At 33.0% G+C, this 23,067-nt stretch overlaps 1 protein-coding gene across 1 annotated transcript in view; it reads left to right on the forward strand.

The window, feature by feature from the left end:
• The window catches only part of LOC110132250 (lysine-specific demethylase 6A-like), a 156,186-nt gene that overhangs the window by 73,432 nt on the left and 59,687 nt on the right, over positions 1-23,067 (forward strand). Inside the window, exons 7-10 of the mRNA XM_020885462.2 lie at positions 5,228-5,282; positions 7,864-7,898; positions 21,074-21,167; positions 22,675-22,801. Of these exons, the coding sequence (XP_020741121.2) occupies positions 5,228-5,282; positions 7,864-7,898; positions 21,074-21,167; positions 22,675-22,801 (311 nt within the window). The remainder of the gene's footprint in view (positions 1-5,227; positions 5,283-7,863; positions 7,899-21,073; positions 21,168-22,674; positions 22,802-23,067) is intronic.

The following is a 23,067-nucleotide window of genomic DNA, read 5'->3' on the forward strand; positions in this document are numbered from 1 at the left end:
AAATATTTTAACATTTTATGTTGTTTGAGATTTGTTTTCCAGTAGTAATACATATTCCTGCTGCTTTCAAAAGTTTGTGGAAATTTTTTTTGTGTTTATGATTTTGAATACAGAGATTAGATGGGGATTTCAAATTATACAAATCTCTTTTTATACAAACACTTTTTGGAGTGTTCCTTTAATAGTAATTAAATACTGTCATCTTGGAAGTGTATTTCTTTCAAGGGCAGTTTACTTCTTTAGATGACTTTGTTATCTCAGATTACCATTAGTATGTTTTCAAGATCAGTTAGACTTTAAAGTGTACTATGGTATGTAGTGGGACTGTTATGCTTCTCTTTCTGAAGCTTGCCAGGCCTCCCTGTCCATCATCAACTCCCAGAGTTTACTCAAACTCATGTCCACTGACTCAGTGATGCCATCCAGCCATCTCATCCTCTGTTGTCCCCTTTTCTTCCTGCCTTCAATCTTTCCCAGCATTAGGGTCTTTTCAAATAGGAAAAGCAGGGAAAGAAAAGAGGAAAGCAGTTACTAAATATATATTTTTAAATAATATATATATATATTTAAAATAGGTTTGACTTGCCTCTGGTAACACACTAAGGATATGTATTTAGTTCTGCAGAATGGATGAAAATGAAAGCAGTATTCAAAGTGTTAAATATTGCATGTTCCTGAGTAAAAAATGTTTTTCCTGTTTTGGATTTATTATTAACTTACAAATTTCAGATCATAGTAAATTATCATGCAATTTAAAAAAAAAGAAGAGTCATAGAAGTAGATGACAAACCTGTGGTTTCAGGCAAGGGGTGGGAATTTACATTGTGAGGTTGGGATTGACGTTTACACACTACTGTGTGTAAAATATGCTAGATGAAGCACAAGCTGGAATCAAGATTGCTGAGAGAAATATCAGCAACCTCAGATATACAGATGACACCACCCTTATGGCAGAAAGTGAAGAAGAACTGAAGAGCCTCTTGATGAAAGTGAAAGAGGAGAGTGAAAATTTGGCTTAAAGCTCAACATTCAGAAAACTAAGATCATGACATCTGGTTCCATCACTTCATGGCAAATAGATGGGGAAATAGTGACACATTATTTTGCTCGCTCCAAAATCACACAGATGGTGATTGCAGCCATGAAATTAAAAGATACTTGCTCCTTGGAAGAAAAGTTATGACCAACCTAGACAGCATATTGAAAAGCAAAGACATTACTTTGCCAACAAAAGTCCGTCTAGTCAAAGCTATGGTTTTTCCAGTGGTCACATGTGGATGTGAGGGTTGGACCATAAAGAAAGCTGAGCGCTGAAGAACTGATGCTTTTTAGCTGTGTTGGAGAAGGCTCTTGAGAGTCTCTTGGACTGCAAGGAGATCCAACCAACCATCCTAAAGGAGATCAGTCCTGGGTGTTCACTGGAAGGACTGATGCTGAAGCTGAAGCTGCAATACTTTGCCACCTGATGCGAAGAACTGACTATGGAAAAGACCCTGATGCTGGGAAAGATTGAAGGCAGGAGAAGGGGACGACAGAGGATGAGATGGTTGGATGGCATCACTGACTCAATGGACATGAGTTTGGGTAAACTCCGGGAGTTGGTGATGGACAGGGAGGCCTGACATGCTGCAGTCCATGGGATTGCAGAGTCGGACACAACTGAGTGACTGGACTGGATTGATATATAAAGTAGATAATTAACAAGGACTTAACAAGGATAATTAACAAGCAAACTGTGCTCAATACTTTGTAATGACATATATAAGAAAGGAATCTGAAAAGAATGGATGTGTGTATAGATATGACTGAGTCACTTTGCTACACACTTAAAACTAACACATCATTGTAAAGCAACTACCATAAAAATATTTGAATTTAGAAAATGGTACAGAGAGTTGACATATACCCATGAAATGATTTTATTTTATTGGAGGTAGTATCTTACATAACTGTATCCTCTGGATGTTTTGTACACTTTTGACTATGTTTATAGAAGAATAATGGAGAAGGAAATGAAAGCCCACTCCAGTATTCTGCCTGGAGAATCCCATGGACAGATGAGCCTGGCAGGCTACAGTCCATGGGGTCACAAAGAGTTGGACACAATTGAGCAACTGAGCATAGAAGAAATAATAACTATATAAGGGCTACATGCATCTTAATAAATTATAATTATCAATTTCAGTATATGTTTTAAATAAATTTTTAAAATGTATTACATTCATGCTAACCTAAATTTTTTTCCAGTATTTTTATATTATTTTATTGTGCTAAAATATTTTATGTGTTTAAAAATACATTGAACTATATTGTTTTTTTAATATACTTTTTGGCTGTGCTGGGTCTTCATTGCCACATAGGCTTTTCTCTATCGCATTTCTCTATTGCCTCTCTCTCTTGTTGCATGAAGTTTTCACTGTGGCAGCTTGTCTTGTGGAGCTCAGGCTATAGAGCACACAAGCTTCAGCAGTTGCAGTTTCTGGGCTATAGAGCAAAAGGCTCAATAGTTGTGATGCATGAGTTTAGTTGCTTCACAGCATATGCAGTCTTTCAGAAATGACCTGCATCTCCTACATTGGCACACAGGTGCTTTACCCGGGAAGCCGTCAACTTCATTTCAAATGTACAATTTAGTGACAATAATTATGTTTGCAGTGTTGTATAACCATTATCAGTATTCATTTCCCAAAATTTTTAGTATCTCTTATAGAAACTTCTATACATGTTAAATAATAATTTCCTTTCCCCTCAGCTTCTGATACTCTTCTAGTCTACTTTCTAACTCTATGAACTTGACAGTTTTGGTTACCCGATGTAAGTGGAATCAGACAGTATTATGTCTGGTTCGTTTCAGTAAGCTTAATGTTGCTAGGGTTCATTCATGTTCTTGAATCTATAGAACTTCTTTTTTATGGCACATAATGTTCTATTTCATGTGTGTATCACAGTGATTTCATCCATTCATCTGTTGATGGACTTTTCAGTGTTTCCATTTTTTGGAAGGTTGTGAATAATGTTACTGTAACTGTTTATGCAAAACTGTCTGTTTGACTCTCTTTTTTCAGTTCTTTTAAGAATGTAATTAGGAGTCTAATTTTTGAATTGTATATTTAACTTTGTGAGGATTTTTATACTTTTCACACTGACTGCATATTTTATATTCTCAACTGCTGTGCACTGGGGTTGCAGAATCTCTCTACATCTTGCCCAAGCCTCTTTTCCATTATTTATAAAGATAATGGTATATATAGAGATAACATATAAATGGACATTTATAAAGATATTAGCCGTCCTAATGGAAATGAATTGATCTTATCTTTGTTTTTTTTTTTTTTTTAATTTGGATCTTTCCTTCTGCATTTGACCATTTGCCTTCTTTTGAAAAATGTACACCAAAGTCCTTTGCCCTGGTTTGAACTGTGTTCTTTGATTTTTCTTGTTGAGTTGGTGTCTTTATGTAATCTGGGTATTAATCCCTTATAAAAGCTATGATTTCAGATGTTTTCTCCCAGTAATAGTTTCCTTTGATGTACAAAAGTTTTTAATTTTTAAGAATCCTAGTCTGTTTTTGTTGTTGCCTATGCCTTTGGGATCCACCAGAACCATTTTCACACTTTTCAGAGCTTTATAGTTTTAGCTCTATCGCTTCTCGGCCTTTTGGCTAAGATCAAGTGTATAGTTTTAGCTCTTCATGTTTACCTGTAACATATCAGTCCGTCTTCATTCTTTTCCAAGTAAATATTTCAGAACTACCATTTGTTGAAAAAGTTGTGCTATTAAAGGTATATGAGCATAACAGGCTGCTTGTACCATACCACCTACAGTGTTCTTCCAAATGATTCTTTTTATAACCAGTCTTTGATACAGTATCAGGTAACAAACAATTTTGTTGTTAATTATAGCTTGCTGAGGAATCATAGCTATGTATATTTGATGATTCCACCTTGATACTCTGAAGAAATATGGTTCTTAAAACTTACTGAAGAATTCTTTTCACAAACAAGATACTTTTTAGATTACATGTCCATCTTGGTGTTTACAATTTTTGTATGACTATCATAATTTTAGATGTACAAAATATATAAAGGAAAGGCATTTATATAGTTGACTTTTTAAATAATTTATTCTTTGGTTACTTAATCTTATTACAGTTGATTTTTGAAAAATTAATGAAGGCTCTGAAAATTGTGCATTTCTGAGAATATTTTGTGGAATGGTTGATAGAGGTCTGTTCTTTCTCACCTAACTTAATTAAGTTGCCTGTGGTATCTTAAGTAGTTAGTATAACCCTGACATTTATATTGATAATTATACAAGTCATTAGTTACTCAGTGTTTAATCAAAGCTAGTATTTTCATGTTTTAATGTTAACCTGTGTTTTAAGTCATAACCCTGTTGACAAATACATGTGAGTTGTATATATATATCTGACATGTAAAGTATTGTATTTTATGTTTTGCATTTCTATCATATTAATTAGTACTAGTTAGTAATTAATTTTTCAGTCATGTTTCTTTTATGTACCTGTTCTGCTTCACTCATATTAGTTTACATCTAATATTACTCTCTAAGGATATATATTTGTTTGCACTGTATATAGACTTATTTGATAGGTAATGGAGAATTTTAATGTTTCATGAATGATCCTATATGCTTTACACTGTTTATATACCTTTTTAAAGGACAACTATATTTTCTAGATGAATTTCAGTGTGAATTATAGTTTTCTAGTGTCTTGAAACACAGTGATAGTGAAGAATGAATAAAAACCTATAGGATTTATTCTTTAAGCGATTTCTAATAGTATTTTTTCATTTCTAAAGTCCACATTTCATTTTAAGGTAATCATTGATGTTTTAAAAGATACTGATGGATTTCATAGTTTTTTAATATAGTGACCTGAATCAAATCTCATTTAGATATTCTTATAACTGACTTTTTATCATTACTTTATACTGAAATGTCTTTCTTTTTTATAATAAAAATAGATATAAGATACATTGGTAAAGACACTTTTTCTCCAGAAAAACTTCCCGTGGAAATAACTTGAAAACACTTGTTTCCGCAATAGATTTCGAGGAATGGTAGTTTTTTGTTAGGTATTATATTTTAGTTATATAAGTAACATGATTTCACACTACATGTCACAATGATGAAGTCTCAATATAAATGTTGACTTTATGCATCTCTGAATTATGTTCACTAATATCTTCACTTTTTTTTGCAGCATTTTCAGTTAGCTTTGATTGACTCTAATCCCTGTACTTTATCCAGTGTTGAAAGTAAGTATTTCCATGTATATTAGTTTTTTGTCTTTTTGAGGAATAGCATATCCATGAGATATTTCATATTATGAATTTGAATCCCTTTTCAAATATCCTTTGTTTCTTTTGGTTATTGAGAACAAGAATGGGAGAGCACAAATTTGATTCAGACACTTTAAGATAGTTCATCAGCATAATTTCTGATAAGTATAAAAATATTCTGTGAGTATAAAAATAGTTGCTGCTCTATTTTCAAATTCCAAGAATAAAAATACTCACAGAACAGTAACAAATAATGAGTATTTACTTCATGCTCAGTATAATGACAGATATCATTTAAATGCTCAGTATAGTAAGGCATTATTATCTTGTCATACCTGTTTTTAACCCATAAGTTATTTCTCTTTTTTCTTTTAATATCTTTAAGCCTTTATGTATTCCACAGACCTTTACTATTCTTTGACTCTCTTAGCCTGTGCTTATGAAATTAGGATGATCAAAGCATTCAAAGTAAAGTTTTAAAGAAAAAACAAACCGGCAGTTGTGTTTTTGTTTATGAAAAAGGACTGATGTATAATTTCTTTAACATTAACACATTTTGTTTTTCAAGCTGGAAAGATGCATGTATCCAGTTAATATTTTTGAGAACAGTTAGGTGACACAAAACTTTCATTAGATTATTATCCTTCAGGAGAGTATATATTCCTAATATTCTGAAAATAATTCTTGTAATAAAGTTTAGATTTTAAGACTTTTTGGCAATGTTGTCAGTGTTTTAGTATATGTATTAGAAAATTTCCATGTCACGTATTTTCCTAGTTAAGTATTTATACTCCTCTTCCAAATTATGTTTTAAGAATGAAGTGAGAGATTTGTCCCTTTATAAATGATGTCATTAACACCTTATGGGATTATCAGGCCAGATGTATAGGACCTGAGACTGAATTGGTAGGATGTTCATAAGGGTTTACTGTGCCAGTTAGATATCTTTTCTGTTATCTTATTAGATAGATACAAAGATGAGGAAAACGGGATATAGATTACCTATCCTTCTCCTTATTTTTACCTATAAACTACTTTCCCTCAAATAATGGAGTGAGATGAAATTTTTATTAACTGTATTTGACCTTATATTAGGAAATGATAGTGAGGACAAAGAAAATTACTTAATCAATTAAATAAAGAGGTTATTTTTGTATGTGAGACTTCTAAAATTTTGTAAATTATATTTTGTTGTTTATTTAGTTATTATAATAGTATTTTCTTCTCTTAACATTTTCATTCTCTTATGGATATTTTGTTACCTTATGATAACGTGTAACCACTTACATAGATCAGTGACTTTGTATTGATAAGTTACCTGATTTTAGAGTTAATTAAAATATTTTAAGATAATTTTTATGTTTTATAGAGGAAGTTATGGATATTGAATGTAGTTTTTAATAATCTGGATATGGAGTTTTTTGAAAGTGATGGAATTTATAAAGAGAAAGTTTTCCAGGCCTTCATACCTCAGTCTCAGTGAATCAGAATTTTTAAGTGCTGAACTTAAGAATTGGTGGGTTTTTTTTTTATGCTTCCTAAAGAGAGTATAATCTTCCTGCTGTCTACTAAGAGAAAGTGATAGAGAAAGTTGGATGGAAAGAGAAGCGAAGAACAGAAGAAACATTTTGGTATTTAATGAGAATTTCATGATTGCTGCAAGCTTTTTCTTAAAAGTAATTTATGTTCTCTATAAAATTGTGAGAGTTTCTTCTGCTTACAGTGTAACAAGAAGGATTTGTTAATGACAAATTTTAACCTTTTAAAATTCAAAGAGCTGGAATTTAGCTGTAATTCTAATTTTGTTTTGTTGATACTTTTGGTTTTCATTGAACCTGTCATGTGCTGGTAATTGCAAACCGAGCATCAGAAAGAGGTTAAAACAAAAAGAAGCATTATGAAATTTTTTCAGACAAACTGTATAATTTTGCTTTTTAGGTGGTAAGCCTTTTTTTTTCTTCTTTAAATAAAAACTCAGCTAATTCTGAAGATGCAAAAAAAAGGAATTGTATGTTTTTGTCTACTAATACTGCTCTAATCTTTTGACTTTTAAAAAAAGGTTTAAGTAGATTATAAGGAAAAAAACAATAAAGGAAAAATCTATAAAGGAAGAAAACTTGAGTATGTTAAAACTATTAAATAGTTTTAGTCTATTTGAGTCTATTAGACTAATAGTTGAGTCTTAAATAATAACTGTTTTTAAGGTGAACATTTTTAAATATGTTTTAGGATACATATATTTTAAAATGTTATATTTTTTGTAAAAGTTATATCTAGTTATTATTGCTGATTTAATTTTAGTGTATTACCTGTTGATTGTCTTTGTATATTTTGATGTATTTTCATAGAATTAAAAATTAATTTTTTATATAATGGCTTAATTATATTTTGTTAGCATGCTTATGATTTTTTGCATATTAAAAACAAAAGTTACACTTCTAAGTTGTGATTTATTTTTTAAACATTTTTAATGTTTCAAATATTATAATATCTGTTTTCATTCATTACTGTAAATTCAGTTGTATTGTAATTAATCCTTTTCCATGATCCTTTGTAGTTCAGTTTCATATCGCCCACTTGTATGAAACCCAGGTAAGTGTTTTAATTTATCAAAAGCAAAAATAAAATCCTTATCTATGCTTTAAGTGACATGAGTTATAAAAAGCAATTTTGTATTTTACACTTTCTTCTTTAAATGAAATAATAGCAATTAATTTAATTCCATTTTGGGTTTATGCCCCTTATTCATATACTCATTAAATGTGTTCGAAATTTTGCTTAGTGCTAAAACCAAACAAGAAGCATGAAGGAATTAAAGGCTATATTCACTGTTTCTAGGTTTTGAAACAACTTTCAACACACTGATTTAAAAATTTCCAAAACATTCTTTCGCTTTCACTGCAAACTGTCTTTAATTTGATTTGCCTCTGAACTTCAGTCATCTGCATAATTTGAAATGACTTAAGAAGTGTTCTACTATCCTAATGTTTTTCTAGAATATTTTTGAATGTTTGAAATCTGTTTTTGTCTTAGAATAATTGCTTCTGTTTTTCTGCAATACTGAAATGTCTGTGAAACACTGTAATTTGTAACACACAGTATGAAAAATATGAAAGTTTTAGTTACTTGGTTGTGTCCAACTGTTGGTGACTCCATCGACTGCCACCTGCCAGGCTCCCCTGTCCATGGGATTCTCCAGGCAAGAATCTTGTAATGCATGGCCATTTCCTTCTCCAGGGGTCGATCCCAGCTCTATTCGTTGTAGGCAGATTCTTTACCACTGAACCACTGGGGAAGCCCAGTACAAAGTATAGTCACCCTTTAATGTTAATATTATTTCTTCACTATAAGCTTTAAAAATTGTTTCAGTTTAACTTTATAATATTTTGTATGTGACATATTTTGTTAGGTTGTTCAGTTAATAACTATAATACCATATAAATTTATAGTCTGATTTGAAAGCAGAAAGTTGCCAGGAGACGGCTTACTCAATAGTATATATAGTACAACATTTTAGCTTTGATTTCAGATGTGAGTTTCAGTATAAAGTTAACAGCTTTTCTAGGAGGGAAAACACTTGATATATTGTGAACATTTGTGAGGCCTGTTCTTTTGTTTCTAGTTCAAATGTAAAATAATGGGGAAAGAGTATGTACTGTGCAAATTTATACCAAACAAGGAAAGCTGCTTATATGTTTTTTTTAATGCATATTATAAATGAATGTAGTAAGATAGTTTGAGATCATTTAAGTGTCATGTTCCCAAACCCTGCTTACGTAGTAGCCATTATGGGGATCTTTAAAAAATGGCATCGGATTTCTGTACCCCCTGCATATTACCACACCCCTTAAAAGCATACCGTAAGTTTCCATATTTTCTGAATTAGAATTGATAAACCCTCAAGGTTGGATTTCCTTCTAATCTGATAACTTCTATTTTATAATACATATTTTAAGAAAAGGCAGCTTTCTTTTACCTGTTTCAGATAAATCTTCCAGTCTAAGTGTTTGTTTACTTTATAGCTTTTATTATTATTATTATTACTTTTTTTCCCTTTAACTCGTTGATAAAGGGGAAGTCATTTTAGTTATATTCAATCTATGGTTGACCCAACAAACCTTCAAGTTTCTTACCACAGGACCTGAGGATGCTCATGGCCAACTCTACTAAAGTATTTTATATAAGGTATCCTGAGCATCTGTGCATTTTGATGTCTGCCACAAAACCATAGTACTATGACTGTTCGACACTTATAGATGTTAAAACTACCTTAGTTGCATTGCAGTTTTTGGTGAAGGGGGAAGTACCAGTTTTAAGCCAGCAATCATTAAAGTTCTTAACCTTCCCATTTGAGTCTTTTTTTAAAGATTAATTAGTCAGAATTAATGAAATTGAAGGTTAAAATTAATCACAGTTCTTTGGAAATTTTAGCATATTTTTTTATTCTTAGAGGAGTTTGTGTTAGAGAGTGTTTTTATGTTTCTTAATATTTGGAAAATTTTAACAGCTAAGTCACTTGGGACTGGATGTTTCATAGTTAAAAGTTTTGGTTATGGATACTTTTGAAAAGTATCTGTGACTACTTTTGGGAAGAGTTGTAGATTTTTATTTTGATTCAGTTGTATTTTGGGCAAGAAAAATTTTTCCCTGTTTCATCTGAGGACTATTGGCTTAAACTGGCCTGTAATATTTCTTTACAAACTGTCAAGATCTGTGGTGAACACCTGCTGATTTTATTGATCAGTGTTGGCAAGGTCTTTCAAATGTAATAATTTTTATATGCATTTATTATATGATTGCTTTATGTTTTGTTAATTACTGTTCTTTTCTTATTCCTTCCTTTGGATTTGAATTAGTCAATAATCTTTTATTAATTTTTAACATTAATTGATTGATTTCTAGTTTGAAAAACAATGTGAATTATTTTTTTGTTTTTCTAAAAGTTTACAGTGTTATTCACTTGTTATTTCAAAATGTTTTCTAATTTCATTTGTGATTTGTTGATTTCCTTGACCTATAGTTTACATAATATGTTGAGTCATGTATACAACAGTGGATTTTCAAATTATACTTTCAGTATTATAGATCTCCATCTTAAATTTGTTGTTTACACCTTTATTATTTATTTCAGTTGGAATTTTTTTAGTTAGCTTTTAGACTATTATCAGTATTGGTTAATGATCCATGTTTTTATTAGAAATGTGTCTTTTGTTCTTGGGCATACTGTGATAAGTTATGAAGACTTGGTTACTTTAGGTTTTCCTATATTCATTTAACATTTTAATTTAAGAAGTTCATTAAACCAGTTCTTAAAGAAGGATGAGTAGTAGTATGAGATGTGATTTTGTGTGTTTGTGTGCCTGATTTTCAGTGATGAATCATTTTATTTTTCTTTTGATGAAAGTTTTCAATGAGTATAGAATTTATTTTTTTTCCCCACTTAGAAATTTATCTTCCATTGTTGTCAGCCTTTATTTTTCTTCAGGTCTTGTGATTACATTTGTTGATTCTTAAAAGGTTATATGCACCTTTACCTTGGTTTTTAGTTGTTGGTTTCTTTCTTTCTTTTTTTTTTTTTGCTTATTACTTAAAATTTTTCGTTATTTCCTGCATTTTTGGTACCATGATCATCTAATGCTTTATCATTATCACCTAGGCGAAAATTACCATTTTCTGTTTGTGAATTTTTGTATTTCTTGAATCTGTACTTTGTTGTCCCTTTATGTTATACTTAAGAGATCACGTCTTCTAAAACTACTTTTATTCAGTTGTCTTTCGTCCTTTAAGCACTTAGTGTTTACATTGTATGTATTATCATTGCGTTTTCTGTTTTTTTTTTCTGTATTTTCTACCTTTTTGTCCTCTCTTTTTATCTATGTTTTCTTCTAATTTATTTTTCAAATCATTAATGTCATTTTCTACATCAGATCTGTAGTTAAACCAACATTGGGTTCTTAATTTTTATTATTCCCCTTTTTTCTTAAAATTTCTGATGGACTTTCATGTGGTTACTGATTGTGGGCTGAAGTTACCCATCATTTATTTTCTTGAACATATTAAATCCTAGTTATGTGAAAGTCAGTGCTTGATACTTCTGATATCTGAAATTTATGTTTCTTTTGTTTTAGCTTAATTTTTCTCTGTTATTTTTACTTAATTCTTTTCAATTTGCTTTGAATTATTTACTGAATGCCAGATTACATGTATGAAAACTTGCAGAGATCACTGTAACTTCTGGTCATATTTCAGTTTGTTACTGCTGGCGCATTCTTGAATTGAGAACAGATCATCATAAATGAGGCAGTGGTATGATCTGTAGGCTTCCGTAGTAGCTCAGCTGGTAAAGAATGTGCCTGCAATGCAGGAGAGCCCAGTTTTATTCCTGAGCTTAGAAGTTCCCCTGGAGAGAGCATAGGGTACCTATTCCAGTATTCAGGATTCCCTGGTGGCTCAGACGGTAAAGAATCCACATGCAGTGCAGAAGACGTGGGTTCAGTTTCTGGGTTGGGAAGATCTTCTGGAGGGGGGCACAGCTACCTACTCCTGAGGATTCACCATGGACAGAGGCAACTGGTGGTTACAGTCCATGGGGTTGAAAAGAGTTGGACATGACTGTGCGCAGCACAGCGCAGTGTGATCTATAAATGGCTTTTTGTTTTACAAGGCCTTGTTTGATTTTGTTGTTGTTTAGTCACTAAATTGTGTCCTGCTCTTTAACATACCCTGAACTGTAGTCCACTACACTCCTCTGGCCGTGGGATTATTTCCCAGGCAAGAAGGCTGGAGTGGGTTGCTGTTTTCTTCTCTAGGGGATCTTCCCCACCCAGGGGTTGAATCTGCATCTGCTACATTCACAGGTGGATTCTTTACCACTGAGCCCCCTGGGAAGCCCAGTTCACCCTTTATCAATATTATAGTCATTTTTGTGATTTACCCACATACTTGGGATGTATTTGATGAGATATCTGTTTCTATGACAGTGTCAATGTTGTTCTTCACCAGTGCACTAAAGGGAAAGGTGGGTACTTTGTTATACTCTTCTTTGTTATGTTTTTCTCTCCCTTTGTAGAATAAGTAGTCCTCCAGAAGGAAGCTGGAGTACATTTCCTTAAATTTATGGTTTAAAAAAATTTTTTTTAAATTTATGGTTAAATTTTGGGGTCTATTAGTATTTTTTAAAGATGTAAATTGTTTACATTTTTGTTTTTTGTTCTTGACTGTGTATTCATTAATTTATCTGATTTGTCACTTTCAATATGTGTCAGTAATTCTAGGCTACCTAGAAAAATATAAACTTATTTTCTTGTGGGAAAGGTGACAGTAAACTTACATTGTGGTGTATATTATGCAGAAAATCAAACAAGTCAATAAGATCAAGTACTTTACTGAGAGATATCAAAATAACTCAGGTGTCTAGCGCCTAGAATGAAGTTAAATAAAATGTGGTACATTTTGTACTATCTAGTGCGGTCCATTTGCATATTAATAGAATGAAGAATATTTATTTTTGTATATCCTTTGGTAAAATATCATACATACTCTTAACCATGCTGTAATTTGTTTGAATATATCTGTTCTCACATGAAAAAAACTCAAATCGTTAGCCATCTTAACAACTATTTATTCACATGAAGATGATGGAAGTAGTATGTTTAAATAGAAACTAATACAGTTTGCCTCTCTAAACTTAGAACGTGTTACATGCCAGACTGTTTATCAGGAACAACTCTTGTGATTGGTCTTACCCTTCTTGTACTTACGGTGATCACAGAGCACACGAGACTTCCCTGTCCTTTACCATCTTTTGGAGCTTGCTCAAACTTGCATCTGTTTACTCAGTGATACCAGCCATCCAGCTGTCTCATCCTCTCTGATTCCCTTCTGCATTCAGTTCCTTACAGCATCAGCTTCTGTGTCTGTATCTAGCATGTGTCTTTTGTGAACGCTGTACTGGAATTGATTATTCTACATTTTGCCAGCTGACATTGATTGCACAATTAATGTATTTAAGGTAATTACTCTGATAATGAATGACTTACCTCCATCCTTTTGTTGTTTGTTTCTCATGTTATATAGAGCAATATTTCTTAATCTTTTTGGCACAAGAAGTTTCATGGAAGACAAGTTTTCCACAGACAAATGGCTTGCGGGTGCGATGGGGTTTCAGGATGATTCACATGTGTTATGTGTGTTGAGTTCTTCAAGCAGAATGCAGATGGGAGTGATGGAAAACAGCTGTAAATATAGTTGGAGCTTAGCTTGCTTGTTTACTACTAAGCCTGTATCTTAACAGATTATGAACCAAAACAGATCTATGGCCTGCGTGTTGAGGACACTTGTCTTCGAGTTATATTTTTCATTTCCTTAGGCTTTATTTAACTTTCTAAATTTTTAGCAATCTAGTTAGAGTTGACAAAAACATGGCTTCAGTAGCATACAAATATTTTTCTTTTCTGTTGATTTATTCTCTACTTCTCTCACTGTCATATTTGTTACTGTCACAAATTAAGTCTTTAGACTCCATACTTATGAAGACCCAGCACAGAGAAAAAGCAAAACAAATCATTAAAGGAGACCTGATTTCTTTTAAAGGGGGCTTCCCAGCTTGCATTATTGGTCAAGAACCTGCCTGTTAATGCAGGAGACAAAAGAGATGTGGGTTTGATCCCTGGGTTGGGAAGATCCCCTGGAAGAATCCATGGCAGCCCACTCCAGAATTGTTTCCTGGAGAATCCCCTGAGCTGGGGAGCCTGGTGGGCTACATATAGTCCACAGGGTTCCAAAGAGTTGCCACAATGGAGGTGGCTTAATGTGCATGCAGCATGAATGCACACACCCTTTGACAAATGTGTATACTTATTTTGTTGGTATTTGTACTTTATGTAGAAACCAAAAGTTTACTTGTAAATCAAAAATATAGTAGTACTATTTTAAATGTACTATTTAAATGTACATTGAAATGTACCATTTTATTTATATCAGTTTGCTGTGTTTCTTAATATGACTTCTGATTACTGTCTTTTTCTTTCAGTCTGAATAACTCCTTTTATCAATTTTTTATAGGGCAGATCTTTCACTGGATATTTTCTTGAGTAATTCTGGTTAATTTTCTTCATATTGACATTTTGAGTAAACATACAGGGTTTGAAGTAAACTGCTGAAAACAAAAGTCTTCCTAGTCAGACTTACCTTTTAGTTCTCAAGCCAGTAACCTCAAAAGAACACTCATTAATATCCCTAAATCTTTTCAAAATTCCTTAATTTGCATGTTGAAGATAAGAATATATTCATACATTTAAAACTTTTCTCTGGAAAGAATCAGCCTATATTAGCTATAAAATTTGGTGAAATAGTTGTACTTACATAGTTTACTTTTTAAGTGTACAGTTTACTGTATTTGCACTGTTATATAATTAAGTGTTGCATTATTTAGAATCTTTTGTCACTCCAGGTGGAAAATATTTCACCATAGAGCAGTCTCAGTCTCCTCTAACCCAATCCCTGATAGTCTCTGTTCTGCTTTCTGTCTCTGTATATGTGTGCTGTGGATACTTCATATGAATAGACTCGTATGCCTTTTGTCTTTTTGTCTTACATATTTCGTTTAGCATAGTATCATCTAGGTTCTTCCATGTTGTAACATGGTGAAACATTTAATTAACCTTGCCCTGTTTGTGCAGTCAGTCCTCAGTGTTTGTGTGTTATGCATATTTGTATTAAGCCAACCTCAGATCAAAAATACATTAGAAAAATAATTCATGAAAGTTTGAAAAAAGCAAACTTGAACTTGTTACACTCTTGGTACTATTTTTGAACACTGAAATAGGTATTATGTATTATGACTAATTTAGAGATGAATAAAACAAGTAGAAGGATGTGCATAGGTTATATGCAAATAATAGCTTCATTTTATATAAGGGACTTGGGCATCCAGAAACAGCCTTGGAACTAATTCCTGTAGATACCAGAAATAAGTATGTTCAGTGCACTTGCTCAGTCATGTCCAACTCTTTGTGACCTCATGAATCGCAGCATGCCAGGCCTCCCTGTCCATCAACAACTCTGGGAGCCACCCAAACCCATGTCCATTGAGTCAGTGATGCCATTCAGCCATCTCATCCTTTGTCATCCCCTTCTCCTGCCCTCAATCTTTCCCAGCATCAATGTCTTTTCCAGTGAGTCAGCTTTTCGCATGAGGTGGCCAAAGTATTGGAGTTTCAGCTTCAGCATCAGTCCTTCCAATGAACACCCAGGACTGATCTCCTTCAGGATGGACTGGTTGGATCTCCCTGCAGTCCAAGGGGCTCTCAAGAGTCTTCTCCAACACCACAGTTCAAAAGCATCAATTCTGCACTCAGCTTTCTTCACAGTCCAACTCTCACATCTCCATACATGACTACTGGAAAAACCATAGCCTTGACTAGATGGACCTTTGTTGGCAAAGTGATGTCTCTGCTTTTTAATATCCTATCTAGGTTGGTCATAACTTTCCTTTCAAGGAGTAAGTGTCTTTTGACATTACCCTCCTTCCAATCAGGCATTGGCAAAGTAATGTCTCTGCTTTTCAATATGCTGTCTAGGTTGGTTGTAACTTTCCTTTGAAGGAGTAAGTGTCTTTTAATTTCATGGCTGCAGTCAGCATCTGCAGTGATTGTGGAGCCCAGAAAAATAAAGTCAGTCACTGTTTCCATATTTCCCCATCTATTTGCCATGAAGTGATGGGACTGGATGCCATGATCTTAGTTTTCTGAATGTTGAGTTTTAAGCCAACTTTTTCACTCTCCTCTTTGACTTTCATCAAGAGACTCTTTAGTTCTTCTTCACTTTCTGCCATAAGGGTGGTGTCATCTGCATATCTGAGCTTAATGATATTTCTCCAGCAGCCCTGATTCCAGCTTGTGCTTCCTCCAGTCCAGCAAAATCCAGCACTGGGATTTTGCATGATGTACTCTGCATATTAGTTAAATAAGCAGGGTGACAGTATACAGCCTTGCCGTACTCCTTTTCCTATTTGGAACCAGTCTGTTGTTCCATGTCCAGTTCTAACTCTTGCTTCCTGACCTGCATACAGGTTTCTCAAGAAACAGGTCAGGTGGTCTGGTATTCCCATCTCTTTCAGTGTTTTCCACAGTTTATTGTGATCCACACAGTCAAATACTCTGTCATAGTCAGTAAAGCAGAAATATATATATTTTTGGAACTCTCTTGCTTTTTTTGATGATTCATTGGATGTTGGCAATTTAACCTCTAGTTCCTCTGTTTTCTAAAACCAGCTTGAACATCTGTAAGTTCATGGTTCACGTATTGCTGAAGCCTTCTTGGAGAATTTTAAGCATTTCTTCATTAGCATGTGAGATGAGTGCAGTTGTGAGGTACTTTGAGAATGCTTTGGCATTGCGTTTCTTTGGGATTGGAGTGAAAACTGACCTTTTCCAGTTCTGTGGCCACTGCTGAGTTTTCCAAATTTACTGGCATATTGAGTGCAACATTTTCGCAGCATCATCTTTCAGCATTTGAAATACCTCAACTGGAATTCATCACCTCCACTACCTTTGTTCGTAGTGATGCTTGTCAAATATTATGTTAATTATATGTATTATATTAATATATGTATGCCACATTTTGTTTCTATTTGTGAGATAATGTTTGAATTATTTCTGAAATTTTGTAATGATAAATGAAAAAATAAAAACATAGTCTATGATGAAGAAAACTATAGCTTTTAATCTAAGATGTATTAAATTATTATATTTTTGTTCATTTTTACTTTCCTAATTGAGGCCTTTTGAAATTCTGTCCATATGAACTTTTGGATGATTTTTTTAATTTCTGCAAATTACAGTACGGTTTTTCCCCCCCATTTATTTTTATTAGTTGGAGGCTAATTACTTTACAGTATTGCAGTGGTTTTTGCCATACATTGACATGAATCAGCTGTGGATTTACATGTGTTCCCCATCCCGATCCCCCCTCCCACCTCCCTCCCCATCCCATTGCTCTGGGTCTTCCCAGTGCACCAGTCCTGAGCACTTGTCTCATTCATCCAACCTGGGCTGGTGATCTGTTCCATCCTTGATAATACACATGTTTCGATGCTGTTCTCTCTAAACATCCCACCCTCACCTTTTCCCACAGAGTCCAAAAGTCTGCTCTGTACATCTGTGTCTCTTTTTCTGTTTTGCATATTGGGTTATCCTTACCATCTTTTAAAATTCCATTTTTATGCATTAGTATACTGTATTGGTCTTTATCTTTCTGGCTTACTTCACTTTGTATAATGGGCTCCAGTTTCATCCATCTCATTAGAACTGATTCAAATGAATTCTTTTTAATGGCTGAGTAATATTCTGTAGTGTATATGTACCACAGCTTTCTTATCCATTCGTCTGCTGATGGACATATGGGTTGCTTCCATGTCTTGGCTATTATAAACAGTGTACAGCAGGGTTTTAGTAGGGATTTTATTGAATCCCTAAGTTGCTTCAGGAAAAGGTGTTATCTTAATACAGAAACACCTTAGAAATATTGTAGTTTCAATTTCAGACCAGTGCAAACAAGCAAGTATTGCACCAAAGCAAGTTGCATGGATTTTTTGGTTTCCCATTGTATATGAAGGTTATGTTTACCCTAAATTATCATCTATTAATAGGGACATGACTGAGCGACTTCACTTTCACTTTTCACTTTCATGCGCTGGAGAAGGAAATGGCAACCCACTCCAGTGTTCTTGCCTGGAGAATCCCAGGGACGGGGGAGCCTGGTGGACTGCCATCTATGGGGTCGCACAGAGTCGGACATGACTGAAATGACTTAGCAGCAGCAGCAGCAAAAGTGCATTATGTCTTTTAAAATGTTTGTACTTTAGACAACATAATCTACATGCAGTTACCAAAAAGCATAAGAAAGCAAGTATTGTTAAGAATATGAAATTACTTAACATACTTTTGGTGGGAAGGCATAATGATACAGCAGGTGCAGAAAAACAGTATGAAGAGACCTCAAAAATTAAGAATAGTATCACAGAATCCAGTATTTTTAAAAAAAGTATCATAGGATCCAGTATTCAGACTTACGAGTGTTTATTCAAAACAACTTTGAATTCAAGATTTCACAGAGATATTAGTGTTCCTATGTTCATTGCAGCACTAATAACAATAGCTGATATGTGAAAAATAACAGATGAATGGATAAAGAAAACAAAGTCTTCTACATATTTGGCAAATTTTAAGTTTATTTTCTTCTTAGTGGTGCAGTAAGTTGACTTGTTACCTTAATTTCCTTTTTTAATTATTCTCTTAATATATCAAAATACAGTTGATTTTTTCTCCTGTATTATTTATGTATAATTGGCATATAACATTGTATTCATTTAAGGTATACAACATAATTAGTATATATTGTGGAATCAGTGCCATGTGTAGTTAGCATCATAGTTGTTTGTTAAACTTTCTTCTACCTATTACTTAATAATTCAAAATTACATCAAAAACATTTTTATTACATACATCAAAAACCTTATTCAGGCACTCCCTAAAGTCTTTCTCAAAGTTGTTTCTGTTTTTCAATTGGCATAGGTGAATGTTTCCATGTGTAACAGTAACATCAAATAAAACTATTATTGCAAGAGCTTTTTAAAAAATTAAACACTGATGAATTAAATGACTTTTCTTGAAGTAAAAGATGAATGTCCTATTAAGGTTATTTGGAGAGGGAAATGGCAACCCACTCCAGTATTCTTGCCTGGAGAATACCCATGGACAGAGGAGTATGGCAAGCTACACCCCTTGGGGTTGCAAGAGTCAGACAGGGCTTAGTGATGAAACCACCACCAACAACTGTTAGGTTTATTAAGTTTCAGAATCAGAAAAACCAGTGTTTGTGATATTTGTGAGTGAAAGATCTACTACAGGTGTATATGTTTGTGTTGCATTGGTAACAATTCTTACATACTATTTTATCTTCTATTTCCATAAGAAGTATACATTGCTTTTCCTGCTGTGTATTAATGATTTTATGTTCTGCTATAATTACACACTCCCCACAGGCAACATAAATGATCCTTCTAGTGTCCTTCTCTGATTGCTATTAGCTTGGTTCAACTTACTTTTGCTTGTTAAAATTAACAAGCTTAATTTATTAAGCTTAATTTATTAACTATATGTGTATTAACTATGTATCCTTCTTAATGGGCTGCTTTCTGAATGTTGGTTTGCTGTCTGTGTTAAAACCATGGCATTCTTATGTGTATGGGTGTATATGAGAGATGCAAAGTGTAGGGTGTTCTTTTTTTCCTTCTTGTCTCATTTGGTTAGAGTAAAAACTGTTTTTAGCCCCAATTTATACTTTTAATTTAATTGTCCTGTTTACTTAATACGGTGTCCTTGGGACTTCCTTGATGGTCCAGTGATTAAGAATCCACCTTGCAATGCAAGGAACGACAGTTCTATTTGGTCAGGGAACAGGAGACTGAAGTTCCCTAAGGGAACCTACCATGGAGCAACCAAGTCTTTGCGCCACAACTCATGAATCCTATGGACAGCAGAAGATCTGGTATGATGCAACAAAGATCCCTTGTACCACAACTAATACCTGGCGCAGCCAAATAACTAAATACTTGAAAAATAGAAATGTTATTTAATAGAATATGTCTTTGAAATGACTTCACCATCTTTTTTTTTTTAATATTTTAAAAACGTCTTTCAGGCTTTTTCATGTATGTTTTAAGGACACTATACTTTGGATTTTCTTTTATTATCATTTTCTGTTGTTTTGCAAGGGTTGAGTTAAACATCATGTGGCTATGAAAAATTTTCCTCTTACAATAATTTTTGAAGGAGAACTTCGGGCAGTGGTCTCATTTGTAAATTTTCTTGTACCTTCAATATGAGTATTGTTTATCATACCTGTGGGAACTTATGTCTTGAATACTTCATTGTTTATAAATATTTTCCAGGGATATTTTCTGTTAAAGCAGCATATTTTAAAATGCAAAGTAGATTAACTACTTTTCCTCATAAACTTTGTAAACGATAGTAGTAGCACTTCTTGTATTTCCTTAATAAAATGTGCACATCTTTGAAAGTCTTTCCAGGTTAATTATCCATCTGCTTGTAGGATAGTTCTACAGCTTTGTGAATGTTATTAAGTAATGTCTAAAGGTGAATTTTTTTATTTTTCTGTAAGTTGTGGGAAACAGCAAATGTTATAATTGCCATATTTTACTGATTCCATATTAGGTTGTAGCGTAGTTTTACTAGCTGTTATTTTGAAAGTTCGTGGTGCACAGTTAAATGTCAGTTAATGAATTAGAACTCTTTATTTTCATAATGGAAACTTTTAAAATATCATTATTGTCTGAATCATATACTGCTAAATTTTATGATGTATATAGCATATATATGAGTGTTTATTCTAGTTTATTACTTGAAACATTAATTTTATGTTTAAAGGCTTTTTTAGGTGAAGTATAGTTGATATTATATATACAGTATATGCAACATAGATATTCCAATTTTTAAAGATTTCATTGCCTTTGTAATTTATTGTAAAATATCAACTAAATTCCCTATGTGTACAATACATCCTTGTACTTATCTCTTTTATACATAATAGTTTGTCCCTCCTAACCCCTTTAATTCATCTCCCTTGCCTCTCCTCCATTCCCTCTCACAAGTAGTAACCACTAGTTTGTTTTCTGTATCTTATGTTTCCTTTTTTTTGTTGCAGTAATGATGTGTGTTTTTTTCTGAATATCTTCTGCTCTTTAGAGAATGTATCATTCTGCGAAGGAAGCTTATGAACAGCTTTTACAGACAGAAAACCTACCTGCACAAGTAAAAGCAACTGTTTTACAGCAGTTAGGTACATAAAAGTTACTTTTTATTCCATAATGCATTATTATTAAAATTTTGGTGGGAGTGGGTAGAAACAGTTTTAATTCTGCTTAAAAATATCTTTTCACTAAACTCCTGTGTTTTAGAATTAATTGTAATGTTTATTATTTTGAGATTGTATTTTAAGTGAGTATTGTATATTATAAATATTTCTATAATAAATGTACTTCTCTCTTTTTTTTTTTTGATCAGGTGTTAATATATTTATTTCTTATTTGCTTGTTTTAAGCATTCAGTTGTGTCTGACTCAGTGACCCCATGATTGTACTAGTAGCCTGCCAGACTTCTCTGTCCATGGGATTTCCCAGGACAGAGTTGCCACTTCCTCCAGGAAATCTTCCTAATCCACCTAGCGTATTTCATAATTTCATATCTCATAATTTAGATTCAGTGGTCCAGTCCACTCCTTTTAAGTTCTTAACATTCTTCTTTAGTTATCGGTGTGTCTAGAGGAGGTTTGAACATTCCCATGTGCTTATTATAAGCACTCTGTGAAGTTAAATGAGTTAAAAGAATTCAAATGGTAGTTAAGTGCTGTGAGCTTGTTTTTATAGGGCATTTTATTATATGAGTTAATGAAACTGTGTCCCCTAAAAATTAAAGAATATTTTATTTATTTAATTTGTTTCAGTATTTGGTTTTGAGCAGATAGTTTCTAAATTTTAATGAACTTGTGATAATGTATTTTTGACATGGCAGTATTTTGCCTATAATGTCAAAAGCAATTAGTCGTACTTTTGCCTAGGTTATACTTTTGCCTAGGTTACACTTTTGCAAAGGTAATTTTATAACATGAATTGACTGACAGATGAAATGCTATAATTTCCGTTTGTCTTAACTGTTTAACATTTTTTTTCATGGTCCAATCTTTCCATTGTCTTTGCTGCTATAACTCTTCTACTTCTTCATTATTCAAATGCTGCATTTTATCTGTATTGGAGCCAATTTTAAATTTACATATTCATATACTTTGGAAATATTTTGTTTTTGATCATGTTTAGAATTTTTTGAAAATAATTAATGTAAGTGGAGTGTAGGATCTTTGGTAAGGTGTTTTCTTTGTAATAGTGTATCTTCAAATATTTTTAGTTTCACTTATTCCTCAGAGATTAACATGGACTTACTAGATTGTTTTCAAAATATTTCAACCTTTGAGGAATAAATAAATTAATCCTCTTTATGATTTTTGGTTTGTAAGTCAAAATTTTATTTTTCAAATTAAATTCAGAAAAGGAGTATCTGTCTGTGACTTCTGTGTAGTACTCTAGATGTTTTAAGGTTCCCTCTGTTGATTGTATCCCTTTTAGTAAAATGGATTTTCTTGTAGCTACCTTTGATAGTTCAAAATTTAGGAAAGTTTGATTCAAGATAAGTAAACAAATTTACAAGAAGGGTATTTGTGTGCTTCATGATTTTCTTGAGGCTAGAAGAGTTTTTGAATCATGGGTAAATGGCTTCCACTTGATTAATTATAGGATGGATGCATCATAACGTGGATCTATTAGGAGACCAAGCCACCAAGGAAAGCTGTGCTATTCAGTATCTCCAAAAGTCATTGGAGGCAGATCCTAATTCTGGCCAGTCTTGGTACTTCCTTGGCAGGTGAGACCAGACTCTTGGGTTATGCTTTCTAGAGATGGTTTACAATCTAAACTGTTAATGTTAATCTGTAATATCCTTAGTGGCATTTTATTTTAAAAACATTGTAACAAAGATTTGGGGGAGGTAAATTTGATCATTTCAGATCATTCTGAATTAGGTGCTTTTTTTTTTCCATTTATTTTTATTAGTTGGAGGCTAATTACTTTACATCATTACAGTAGTTTTTGTTATACATTGAAATGAATTAGCCATGGATTTACATGTTT

Source organism: Odocoileus virginianus, unplaced genomic scaffold, assembly GCF_023699985.2.
Source record: "Odocoileus virginianus isolate 20LAN1187 ecotype Illinois unplaced genomic scaffold, Ovbor_1.2 Unplaced_Contig_32, whole genome shotgun sequence".
Taxonomy (NCBI): Eukaryota; Metazoa; Chordata; class Mammalia; order Artiodactyla; family Cervidae; genus Odocoileus; species Odocoileus virginianus.